Raw genomic sequence first — 13,109 nt, forward strand, 5'->3', positions numbered from 1 at the left:
GCTGGCAGTTGCGGACAAGGGAGGGGCTGGACAAGGAAGGGGCTGGCAGGCCCTAGCCAGCTGGGGAGGACTAGCCTTAGAAGGAGGCAATGGTAAACCCCCTCTGAATACCGCTTACCATGAAATCCCTATTCATAGGGTAGCCATAAGTCGGGATTGACTTGAAGGCAGGCCATTTTCAAAGAGGAAAAACTGAAAAGAGGGAAAAATAAAATCAGTTTCAGGTTATACAGTCCCTCCCAAAGGCTCTCCAGAAAACGATGGTTTTCAGAAGTTTCCAGAACACCATCAGAGAGGGTGCAGAGTGTGTTTCTTGGGATAGAGCATTCCAGAGTCTGGGGGCTACAGCTGAAAAGACTCTCTCCCATGTGCCTGCCAGTCTAACATCTTTCATTCCAGGCACACAAAAGAGACTAGAGCCAGATTATCTTAAATCACAGACAAATACATGTAGGCGTAAGCGGTCCCTCAGGTACATTGGTCCAAGGCTGTTTGCAGCTTTAAAGGTCAAAACCAGCACTTCGAATTGGGAACATTGTTTTTTATTGGTAGACACTTTTATTTCTCTGAAGTGCCCACTGTCACACCATATCCAGAGTCTCCTTGAATCTTCTGTACCAGCTTCCGTGCCACCTGCGCTGATTTGGCTAGTTTGAGTAGCAGCAGCCTGGAGATTGGCACGGGGTCCCAGTGTGGGATGGGCAAGAATTTTGATTCAGTTCATATTTCAAGCCAAACTGATCAATTTAGCAATTTCCGAAACAATATGAGAAGCACAGCCATCCTTCAAAATTCTCAGTTGTTCAGATTTTGAGATGCAGTTCACCAACCAGTGTTTACAAAAATGCATATATTGGAGGAAAATGTGCATAAAAATGAATCTATGGATGAAAATAATATGCAAAAATGCATTATACAATGAGAAATTGCTTGCAAAAGTATGTACATTAGTCAAAAGGCCCTTAAAATGTGTTTATGAAGAGAAATTCACACTAAAATGCTGGAGAGTTTTCATGAGGATTTTTTTAAAAATCGCAAAATTGCTGCAGGAATGTGGAGAACAGAATGTAAGACTGGAAAATGAGAAACTGAGAGAACCGAAATTGACAGATCTTTCCATCCTTAGTGTGGACTACAATTTTTTAGTACACTAGTACATCGTGGCAAACACTGGCAAAGCCTTCTGTCTAGGGACCGTTAAGGGAGGCATTTAAAAGTATGTAAAAGGAAATGTGTTTTCCCTACCTCTGATCAATCTCTTTGCTTTCAGGCAGAAAATAACATTTCAGTGATCTTCTAACAAATTGTTTGGTAGAGTTAAAAACAAGGTTTAGAGCACTTTGACCAAAGTAATTTTGGGTATGAAAAAAAACCCCAACATCTCCTTGTACAACACGCAAATCAGGTACCCCAGTAGACTTCTTTATTTGTTTGATTTTGGCAGCAAATATCAAGTGCAGTATGGAACAAATGATTGACCATGGCTCCTGATATAATTTCCTCTGCCTGGGAGGGATAAAAGTGTGCTGCTGCATCCACAGAGGCTGTGAGCTGTATTCTGCAGTTCCAAAGACAATTTGAAGACATACAGTTGTTGCATATCCTGTGGATTAATTGAATCCAGATCTCTAGATTCCAGTGGGTTTTTTTAAGACTGCTGTCACTGTTATTTTTCACATAATTAGAAAGACCTGAAAATGAGAGTTGGGGCAGAATGAAAAATAAACAAAAGAAAACAAAATCCTTGTCTCCCCAGCCCCTTTTCTGGTACCTCCAGTATGTCACCCCAATTTGGCAAGACATCCTTTGTTCCCAGAATCCTACAAAATCTGATCCAAAGTCACCAAATTCATTTGCCCATGTGACCCCAGGAAGAGTGCACTCATCTGTTTTTGGGTGCTGGGCATTTTCTGAATACATAGGTCATAGGAGGCAAGTGTTAGCAAAATTTATACAGATGTTGTTTTATTTTTATAGCTCTCCTCCATTTACTGGGTGGCATTTCCTTCAGTGTTAACAACAGAGGTTAACTGCACACAGACGTCTATAGGACTCTTGCCAGATTCTCTTTTTTTCTTTTTCTTTTTTTGTCTCCCTCATAACTAGCTCTAAATGTGTTTCTCCAGTCGTTTTCCTCCTTTTGGCTGCAGACAACTTTTTTAGAATTATACAGCCACAAGAGTGGCTGTATACTATAGCCAGCATGGATTTTTTGCATTCCACAATGTTAAATTGAAAATACCCCCCATGCCATTCTGATGCTTCCCATAAGCTCATTTAAAAAAAAAAACTTCAGAAGTCTCATAATTTGTTGAAATTAATTAAAACAGCCATGTTATCAGAGTACCTGCAATCCTATTACTAACCTTGGCTCATACTCTGACCTTCATCTTCTGCAGATCAAACATTTAAAAACATGAATGGCTGATTTTTAATTAATTTAAGAAATTTAACATTGAACTCTAACATCAGGCATGCTCAGTAAGAACCAACTGTCAGTGTTCTAAAAGCTAGACTCACAGCTGTTTGGCTTGGCTAATCAAGTGGCCACAGCTTTGCCACAAACCTTTAATAAACAGACCTTTATTTTGCTTTAGACAGTCATGGCTTCCCCCAAAGAATCATGGGAAATGTAGTTTGTGAAGGGAGCTGAGAGTTGTTAGGAGATGCCTATTCCTCTGACAGAACTCCAGTGGCCAGAGTGGTTTAACAGTGAGCCACGCTTCTGGAAATTGCAGCTCTGTGAGAGAAATAGGAATAGGGAATAGAGAGGAGTAGGAGCCCAGGGCTGATACTGGGAGGAAGGGCAGGACATACATACGTACATACATAAAGTGAAGTAAAGGTCTGGTGTGGATGTGGCCAGTGACAGCTTTTGTTTAAATTTGAGTGGGAGACTACATGTGCCTGCTGTAGAATAAAAAGATGGGGGAACCCTGAAAAACAATGATACTGTTCACGTTTCCATTTTGGGAAGGAAAGGGGCTTTCCCTCTGCCCAGCACATGCACACTCAATCACCTCCCCTCTCTCTTCCATCCCCCCTTTTCCTCCTTCCCCTTGCTGCCCCCTCCCCAAGTCAGTTTCACCTATCCTAAGCATGAGTGTACAGGATTAAATCCTGCTGAACTCAAAAGCATGCAAATGATCAAACCTGCCCTCCCCTCCTCCTCCCTCCTATCCCCTCCCTTTTGCCCTTTCCCTCCCCCTTCCTTTGCCCCTCCCACCCACCTACCTCCCCTTCCAATCACCTCCTCCTCCTTTCCCTCCTTTCCTCCTTCCCTCTCCTGTCCCCTCCCCCCTCCTCCATAGTCAGTTTTACCTATTCTAAACATGATTGCACTGGAGTAAATCCCACTGAACTCAACAAGCATGCAGGCCTGCCTTTCCCCTCCCCCTCTCCCCTCCTCTTTCCCCTCTTTCCCCTGCCCTTTCCTCCCCTCATTTCCCTCTCCTCTCCCTTCTTTCTCCCTTGCCCACTCCAGGCCTCCCTCCCTCCTCCCCTCCCCCATGGTCAGTTTCACCTATCCTGAGCTTGACTGCATGGGAGTAAATCCAACTGAACTTAATAAGCATGGAAATGATCAAACCTGCCCTCCCCTCCCCCTCCCACTTGCTCCCATCCCCCCACCTTCCCTCTGCTCTTTCTCCTCCCCTTCCACTTCCTCCCCTCCCCATCCCCCCATGGTCAGTTTCACCTATCATAAGGATGATTGCAGGGGAGTAAATCTCATTGAACTCAATAAACATGCAAATGATCACTCCATTCTCAACAAACTTGCATAGGATCCCATTTCTTACCTTCCGGATTAAAAAGCAGAGAAATTCACTAATATGCAAACAAACCTTGCGGTTTAAGAATGTACCTATAGCCAACAGATATTTCTATCAAACTTTAAAAAGCAGGGAAATTGGGCAGCTATAGTGAATGCACCAGGGGAGCAGGAGACCTGGCCTCCTCTCTGAGATATTGGACTGCCCTACAAATCTGTCAAAATGCAAACACAATTTGAGTTGGTCTTTCACAGTCCAATCCACTTCCTGTGTAGGTTGCAAGAATTTGGTAACATGTGCCTCTGAGCATATGGTGAGTGGTGGCAACACCTGCAATCAGCTCAAATAACAGAAACAAAACATGTGCTGTGCTGATCTTGTTTAAGCAGGGAGGAAGCAACATTACTAAGACAGTTGATATAGTTCAGATAGTCACTTTAAATGTGTGATTTAGTTTGCAATTTTAGTGACGTTTCCTATAGTAATCATTTTCTTTTGCTTCTGTTTCTGTGAATATGTGAAGTACAGCAACACTTCACAACACTAAAAAAAACCCTCCAAAAACAATTGTGGAATAATGGCACTGACTATTCTACAGAATAGTCTCCGTGGACATGAGGAAAGTATCTCAGTTTGCACACGATAAAACAGTGGGAGGTGAAATATATTCTAGCTTATTTCTAGATGTGCTGTATGTTTTTAATTGACCATGCCCACCTTTCCTTAAGTGAAGTGGTTTAAGTATAGCAGACTGAAAAAATGCATCTTGGGCAGGCCAAGTTTGTTTTTTCCAACAGCTATAGTGTCATTGCTTGAACAGCAACATATTGCAATCAATCTGATTTTACATCAGACTTTAGTTTCAGATTCAACTATTGCACCCAAAATATAAAAATAGAACATAACCTCAGGTGGAAACAAAAAAGGCTGTCTCCACCGTCATATGACATTGACCAATAAAAAGGCTTTGAAATTAATAAAAATAAATTTGACATGGATTTCTAGGATGAATAATGAAAGAAATATAATTTTCTAGGTTAGATTCTCTGTAGAAACAGTAGTAACACAGGAAAGCAGCAAAGTAAGAACACCAACCAACATAAAAATATAATTCTCCATCTTTGAAGATGGCAGGTGTTGCCACAACTCACTATATGCTCAGAGACACGTTAACCAAATTCTTCCAACCTATACAGCAAGTGGATTGGACTGTGAAAGACCAACCCAAATTGTGTTTGCACTTTTACAAATGTGTTGGGCAGTCCAATATCTCAGAGAGGAGGCCAGGTCTCCTGCTCCCCTGGTGAATTCGCTATAGCTGCTCAGTTTCCCTGCTTTTCAAAGTTTGATAGAAATATCTATTGGCTATAGGTACATACTTAAACTGCAAGGGTTTTTTTGCCTACTAGTGAATTTAGGTTTAATTGGCTCAGCCTTCATCTGGAACCTTCTGCTGATTTAACGTTTCTAGTGAATTGCATACAATACATTTTATGCTATATGAAACCGCTTGAATATGAAAATGTAGTTTTTCTACCATAACAATACTGTATTGATGGCATTCCTGATAAGTATAATGTTTTCTCTTGAAAGCTATCATTTTGTTTTGCATACTGTTGTGTAATGCAAGGGCCTGTTTTTCTGTATTAAGAGGTTTGAACAAAGGTCCTAACAGTCTTAGCAAAAATCCTAACTCCATTCTGTACTGTTCTTTCCCTTTTCTTTCCTCTTCTCCCCCACCCTCCTTTGTTCCCTTTTTTGCAGTTGACTAAACAGCGGCTTGTGGATGCAGATGGAATCATTAACCCAAATGCTTTCTACATCTACCTGACAGCCTGGGTTAGCAATGACCCTGTGGCCTACGCTGCCTCTCAAGCCAACATCCGGCCCCACCGTCCAGAATGGGTCCATGATAAAGCAGACTATATGCCAGAAACCAGGTTGAGAAGTAAGAAACGCTTCATTTTAATGTCTTATGGTTTATATAAGTGCCTCAGCCCTTCTCTCTAGGCCCAGCCACTCTCCAGTCAGTTGACACTGTACAGGACTCAGACCATAAACAGAACAATATATTGTGTTACTTTGTAAAAGCTCAGGAGACAGATGTAGTTGTGTAATTTAGTAGAAGAATGTTGTGCCTCACTAGCAGTTCATCATTTTGAAAAATGAATTCTTTAATAGTTTATATCAGAGGTCTAAAGCTTGCATTAGGCATTTCATATTAATGTGGCATGTTCATTTTATGTGTAAAGGAAGCTTTCAATTCCCCATCATGTGCTGCCTTTGCAAATGCAGAGTTTTAATCATTGGGAATTATATCTTGTTTATTCTAAATTTGTCAGCCCAGCAAGGAAAGAATTTCTGGCAGATTAGGTCATTCACAAGCACCTGTGTTGTGCTGTAGTTGGTTACGTGGAAAAGAGATCTTGTATACCAAGAGTATCCCGTTTCCTTGCAAGAGTATCCTCTTTCTTCAAGTCACCTGTTTGCATTCCAAATGGCAGTACCAATTTGGTTTTATTTGCTTTTGCACTGGATTTATTGGGTGAACTGCTAGTTGGTTATTGGGTGGCAGGAGCGAGAAGAGAAGAGGACTGGTACTTTTAGAAATACAACAGGATTGTTTTTATATTGTTTTAAATTTTAAAATTGTGTTTTAAATTGTTTTTAAAATATGTGTTTTAAATTGTATATTTGTTTCAATGTTTTGATTGCTGTAAACCGCCCAGAGAGCTTCAGCTATGGGGCGGTATACAAGTGCAATAAATAAATAAATAAACAGGATAACAAGCAATTTGTGCTTCACTGAATCCGAACCCTAAAGCTCATGGGCAGTCAGCCAAGGCTTGTCTTAATGTAAATTTATAGTTGAGATTACAATAGGGCAAATCATGTTTAGCAAGTCAACTGAATGACCCTGTAGGTTCTGGAACACACACACAAAGCAGCAGCAAGAAGTTAATGTTAGTCGTGTCAGGGCTCTTTTTGAGGGAGGAGTGGGTGGTGTGGTGGACTTAGCATTGCTTTTTAAAAAGAGAGCATGGAAAATTTGGGTGTGTCAAGACACTAAAGGATAAAAATTATGTACTTCCTGAAACAGCCATATTTTATTTTTATTTGATTGACTGGAACATGCTCTAAAGCTTATTTTTAACAACCAGGAAAAATGTAAGAAATGTACTGGCCAGCTTTAGCTTTCAAAGTATTTAACTGATTACAAATGCTGGCCCTGATTCACTGCTTCCTTTTTTTATGCTGTTGGGATTCCATGCTGTCAGCTATGCAATGATTTTAATAGTATTGCCCATATAGCAGGGTAGTGCAAAAGTACATGAGGTTTTGTCATTCTAGTCTAGTCAAATGTTAGATCCATTTTAAAATCTTCAAATGTTGAGTCTTTGTTAACTACTGCTTATGCAGACTGTTATCAGCAAATGCCAGTGCAGGAATGGATATTTTAACACCCATTTCATATGGCAGTGGCTGGTCTCGTAACTTGCAAGCTAAAAGACTCTTAATGCAGGGGATGGATCCCTTGACATTTTGAGTTGAACTGATATCATTAATGTTGGTGTATGCTGTATTTATACTTTTATTCTGTGTTAACATCAGGCATTGAGGCAAAATAAAAACCAATGAATTGATAACAAAGAGACTTGTGGAATCTTAAAAACTAGAGCGATTCCCAACTAAGTCATATTCAGAGTAGATTTCAGTGGGTCTACTCTGTGTACGACTAACATTGGCTGTCGTGTCTGGTTTACTGTGTGGCATAAACTTTTGTCGACTAGTCATGAACCCATATAGCAAATTCCAAGGAATATTTTATTCCCACTATAAACTAGACTTCTAATTCTTAATGTTGCTCCTTTGTGAAGGCCACAGAGCACCCTCTGCCTCCATATGGCAGTTTATTATAAACTTGGTGCTGCTTGTGCATGCACGTTTTGTGCAACATTCACATGACATCATCCTCATCCTATTTCTACCCATTTAACCCAGATTCACTGTTTCCACTTTTTTCTTTAACTGAGCAGGTTTTCTGCGGAAATGGTAAATGTGGATTAAATGGGAAAATAACGCATGGCAGAATTTTGATGATGGCATCAAATGGATGCTGTGCAAAACTTGCATGCATGAGCAGCACAGAGTCCACAATAAACTGCCATATGGAACCCCTTTAGTCCACAGAAGCTTGTGCTAGACTTTAAAGTGCCACAGGGCTTGTTGTTTTTGCCGCAAGAGACTGATGTGGCTACTTCGCCAGAGGTTCTTACAATGTTAATGATAGTGTGAAAATTTAGGGTGTGATAAAAGGTCAGCTCTGGAGGATCTGGGACAAGGAGGACATTCTTGCCACAAAGAGCAGTGGTTTTATGAATGCCACTATTTCCCATTAGGATGTTCTCTGGGGTTTTTTTTGTAACTTCCAAATCTATAGTATGATACTGTCAGAGTGGGAAGGTTTGCTTATATGAAATACGAAATCTACTATGTCTCTTTATAATGCAGCAGTCTGTGCTGGATTTAATACACTTTGGTATGCTGGGCGTAGGAAAGTTAAAATGCTGCATTTTCTGTATTCAGATATACTCTTTTCCATCATAAGTTATTTAAACCATTTTTTTCTCCCCAGTTCCAGAAGCTGAGCCTATTGAATATGCTCAGTTTCCTTTCTACCTCAATGGACTGCGTGATACTTCTGACTTTGTGGAAGCTATTGAAAAAGTGAGAGCGATCTGCAATAATTACACCAGCCTTGGGGTTCCCAGTTATCCAAATGGATATCCATTTCTGTTTTGGGAACAATATATTGGTCTTCGTCATTGGCTTCTCTTGGCCATCAGTGTGGTTCTGGCTTGCACATTCCTGGTGTGTGCCCTCTTTCTTCTCAACCCTTGGACAGCTGGGATCATTGTAAGTATTTGCTCAAGTAAAATTCCTTTCAGCATAGCTCTTGCTACAGTCGGGAAGGTTTTGTTTATGTCTGGCTACTGATGGAGTATGCATATTGCATCATTCATGATATATTTATTCAACTTGAGGGGTAGGGTTCATGGAAAAGGTATAAGCCTTAATAACCATAATCCTTTGGCCTTCTCTATCTGTTTAAGTTTAAAATTAAAAATAAAGTGTCTAAACTTTTGCCCTTATTCTGATACCTACAGGAAAAATAAAGAGAAATTGTTAAATGTGTATTTTAAAAAAACGTTTATCATTTTAAACGACCAAGTAACTTTTAGGTCAATATTTTATTATTTTATTCGGAGCTGTCCATAAACAATGCATTTTTGTTATGTTCTGGACATGAACCTGCTACTTTTTATTTTGGAAAAAAGTTTCATGGATTTCCACACAAGTGGCTTAAAAATAATAGCTCAGACTTACACTAACTTTTTATTTTTTTGCAAGTGAATCCCAAGGTTTTCAGGGACCCTAGCCAAGGGGCCCAAGAAGCTCCACAAAATGAAGTCCTCCTTTGCACTTGTTTGCAACTATTTTCCTTGTTGAGCTCTGGAGGTGCTCACTGCCTTGACAGCACAGAGCTACAGAAGATTTCAGGGGCCCAGCATCTGACCACACTAGTTGCCCTCAGCTGCTGCCATGATTTTAAGATATGATGTGTACTGTGCTACTTCCTCATGGGAGTATGTGTGAAAAAAATTGCCCATCTGGCCACACAATAACCAATGCTGTGTTTCATGTAGAGAGAGAAGTGTAGGACAGGGCTGCAGGGTATAGGAGAAATAAAATGATGAATGTAAATTGTATAGACTAGTTTTTTAATATGTTCTGGAAAGCACTGGGGTGATCTTTCAGTACACAGGCATTCTTTTCAAATGGAATGTTGATGTTATGCTGTCTAAACTTTACGAACCTCTCTATAGCTTATATGAAAGGGCAGAGGTAAAAAGCAATTACCAGTTTTTGTCCTATAGATGTGTGTACAGCAGGTATGTTAAAAGGTAAATGTTTAGTCTAGAACAGCTTTCAAAAGACATAGGCTGTGTATGTTATCATTCATGAGTCATTAGCTTATAAAATAATTTATTATAGTGCCTACAGGCAGATGGAGTTTGCTTGCAGAAAAGGATTTTGCCTTTTTAACGGAGTCCTTAGGCTTCCTTCTTCTTTTGCCATTCTTTCTCTATTTCGATGCCTATTTTGTGTTCCCTGCCTCTGCCTCTAATTTTGTTTACGAGACAGATGAAAGAAGAAAAAATAAAGAGCCTCCCCTTAACTTTAACTGTTTGCTTTGGCCATTCCAATCCCGCCAAGCTCTCTTTAAAGCTAAGAGGCCCTTTGTAACCTGATACCCATCAGCTGATTACCGCATTCACTGTTTTCCATGCATTAACTACTCTCGAGTCATCTTCACTTACTCTATAATTTAGTCAAAAGGTTGTTGGGGGCTGAGCGGGGGTAGCCCACATGCTATATGTTTCCTTGGGTTAATCACTATGCTGGGGCTACGTAAGTGGAGGTGGAATTTTGGAAAGAAGTGGAGAATGGCCAAAAAGATTTCAGATTCTATTGCCAAACAATAAGCAAAACAAATATATATGCTCTGATTTCCACCTGGCTTCAGAGAAAAAACTATTAAACTGATGTTTCTAAAGGGTGTAGATGTTTAATTCAGTAATTAGGAATAAAAAAATAAAGCAGCTTACCTTTTCAGTTCTCTCTCTGTCTTCCAGATGTTATGTACTACAACTCCCATCCACCCCAGCCAGCTGTCTGGGCAGATGAGAATTGTAGTACAAAACATCTGGAGGCCACCAAGTTGGAGAAGGCTGCTCTACACGGTAGAAAGTTGCTAATTACCATTGGGATCTTTTTAGGTGGTGGTGCTGGCTCTGATGACAGTGGAACTCTTTGGCATGATGGGTCTGATTGGAATAAAGCTGAGTGCAGTGCCTGTAGTCATCCTGATTGCTTCTGTTGGAATTGGAGTGGAGTTCACTGTTCACATTGCCTTGGTAAGTGGAATAGTATTTTTAGTAACACAAAAATTAGAAAATTCAACTACATGTTGTCACTTTGGTATAATTATTTCAGACTGGTATAATTCCTCAGGATGCAAGCATATGAGGAAGGGCCTCATGTTTGAATACTCCCTCTATGCCAAAAATATCTTGCACTTGGAAAGCTAGTCCCTCCCTATGAAGATTAGCACAGAACTCTTTTCCGTGTATAGCTAGTTTTCATCATTAGTGAATTCTTTGATGTGTGGGAATGAAGCATTCAGTCATGTAAACTCCACCTACCTTCTGAAGCACTACTGTCAAAAATGATTATATATTGTGTTTTTTTCCTGTGCATTTGAACTATTATAACTAAAACATTTAAAATAATACATAGCAGCATTACTCTATCCAGCTTTGTTTATCTTTGTCATCACAGTTAGACAAGGCCTTGCAGGCTCTGTAGTGGTGTCTGACTTCTGTAATGGGTTGGAAGATGGCAAATAAATTGAAATTGAATCTTGGTAAGATGGAGATGCTGTGATTTGACAATTCTTGGGTCCAGGAATTAGGTGAATGGCCTATTCTTGATGGGGTTACACTCCCCTTGAAGGAACAGCTGAATAGTTTGGGGTTATTCCTAGATTCTGTTTTGTCACTGGAGATCTGGGTTTCTGCAGTAGCTCATAGTGCCTTTTCCCACTTTGGGCCATTCTTGGACAGGGATAGCCTGGCCATAGTAATCTACTTTCTGATAACTTTTGGCTTCAGCTACTTTAATAACCAACAGAATGCAGGCAGCAGTGTCAATCACAAAACATCATCCAGAATTTAAAGAATAAATAAATTCTAGCATCATCTCAAAATGAGAAGGGAGTCAGTGTGGCACCACTACTGAGAAGGTCCTGTCCTTGGTACCAATCAATCAGAACTTTACTAATGATGGGTCAAAGCACAGGGCTTCTGATGCTGATCTTGAAGCATATGTGTACAAGTTCATATGTGCAAAGTAGACACTTAAAATACATGGGCCCATGCTGTTCGGGGCTTTAAAGTTTATTATTAGCACTTTAAACTGGGCCCAGACATAAATAGGTAATACATCTGATGTAGGATTAAAGGTAATATGATCTGACCACTTTGCTTCTGCAAGCATCTACATTCTGCTTAAGTCATAGTTTTTCATCTGCCTTAAAGGCAGCTTCAGACATTGCATTGTCTGAAGCATTGCAAAGGCCCAATATTGATGTAACTATGGGTAGCTGAGGCTAGATCCACAGCTGGCAAACCAGCTTGAAGTTAGCAAAGAACACTCTTAATTACCAACACTATCTGGGCATCCAAGGATAATACCAGATTCAGGAACATCTCCAGAGCACATACTTTATTCTTCAGATCATCTAAAATAGGCTGCCTACATTAATCAGCAGAATTTCCAGCCAACAGTATCTCTTCAGTACTGCAACATTGCTGCTCACTGTGGGTAAGAATAAGGCCATGTTTTTTTCAGCATACTATTCAAAGGGAATAACTTATATGGTGTGCTATTTAATTAATGTATTAATAGTTTAATGTATTGGGAATTGACTTTGATCTTCGCAACAGCTGTAGGTACTAAGGCCACATATTAGAGTAATAGAATATTAGAGTTGGAAGGGGCCTAAAAGGCCAATGAGTCCAACCCCCTGCTCAGTGCAAGAATCCAAATTATATAGGATTCTCTGTTCTAAATAATTAGAGCACAGAAGGTGCTGGTTTTCTTTCTTTTTTCTTTTTGGTATGCAAACTCTAGGCTGGCACAGCTGAGTAATCCAAGGATTGGGACCCTTGGGGGCCTGTACCCAGTGGACATAAGCACCTGGCATGCTGCCCACACTCTGAAATGCCCTGTTTGGGGCTTTCCATTGGCTACTGCTGGTGGTAGCTTCCTAATAGGGCAAACCCTGTGGCTTTTGCCGTGATGGACCCCTCCTCCTCCACCAATGGTGCTCCCTCCTTCCCTGCCCCCCACCATCTTCAGTGAGTTAGAACTGTGCTCTTATTGCAGCCTATATAATTATGTGGCTCAGTGCATTCTACATATACAACTCACAAATCCTGGATATTAATTTTTTCCTTGAACCCAGCCACATCTATATATTTTCAGTGAGAATTTCGATCAGCAGGATTTCAGTGCTTGGGTTATGGATGGACAGATCTGTCTGTTTCCAGCCTATCTCAGTTTCCCATCTGTTCATTAATGAGGCCATTCTGTCCTGTCTCTGCATCAATCTGTGGGTTTCTTTTTTAAAAGTATTTAAATGACTATTTTAACTTAATGTAAGGATTTATAAATATATTTTATCTTAACATGTGTAATTGTTAATACATT

General features: G+C 40.2%; 1 protein-coding gene across 4 annotated transcripts in view; it reads left to right on the forward strand.

Moving 5' to 3' along the window:
- The window catches only part of PTCH1 (patched 1), a 138,931-nt gene that overhangs the window by 108,135 nt on the left and 17,687 nt on the right, over positions 1-13,109 (forward strand). For all 4 annotated transcript variants that reach the window (XM_061626467.1, XM_061626474.1, XM_061626477.1 and 1 more), the window contains 3 exons: positions 5,538-5,721; positions 8,410-8,690; positions 10,616-10,753. In XM_061626467.1, the coding sequence (XP_061482451.1) occupies positions 5,538-5,721; positions 8,410-8,690; positions 10,616-10,753 (603 nt within the window). The remainder of the gene's footprint in view (positions 1-5,537; positions 5,722-8,409; positions 8,691-10,615; positions 10,754-13,109) is intronic.

The sequence above is a fragment of the Rhineura floridana genome, chromosome 1 (assembly GCF_030035675.1).
Source record: "Rhineura floridana isolate rRhiFlo1 chromosome 1, rRhiFlo1.hap2, whole genome shotgun sequence".
In the NCBI taxonomy this organism is placed as follows: Eukaryota; Metazoa; Chordata; class Lepidosauria; order Squamata; family Rhineuridae; genus Rhineura; species Rhineura floridana.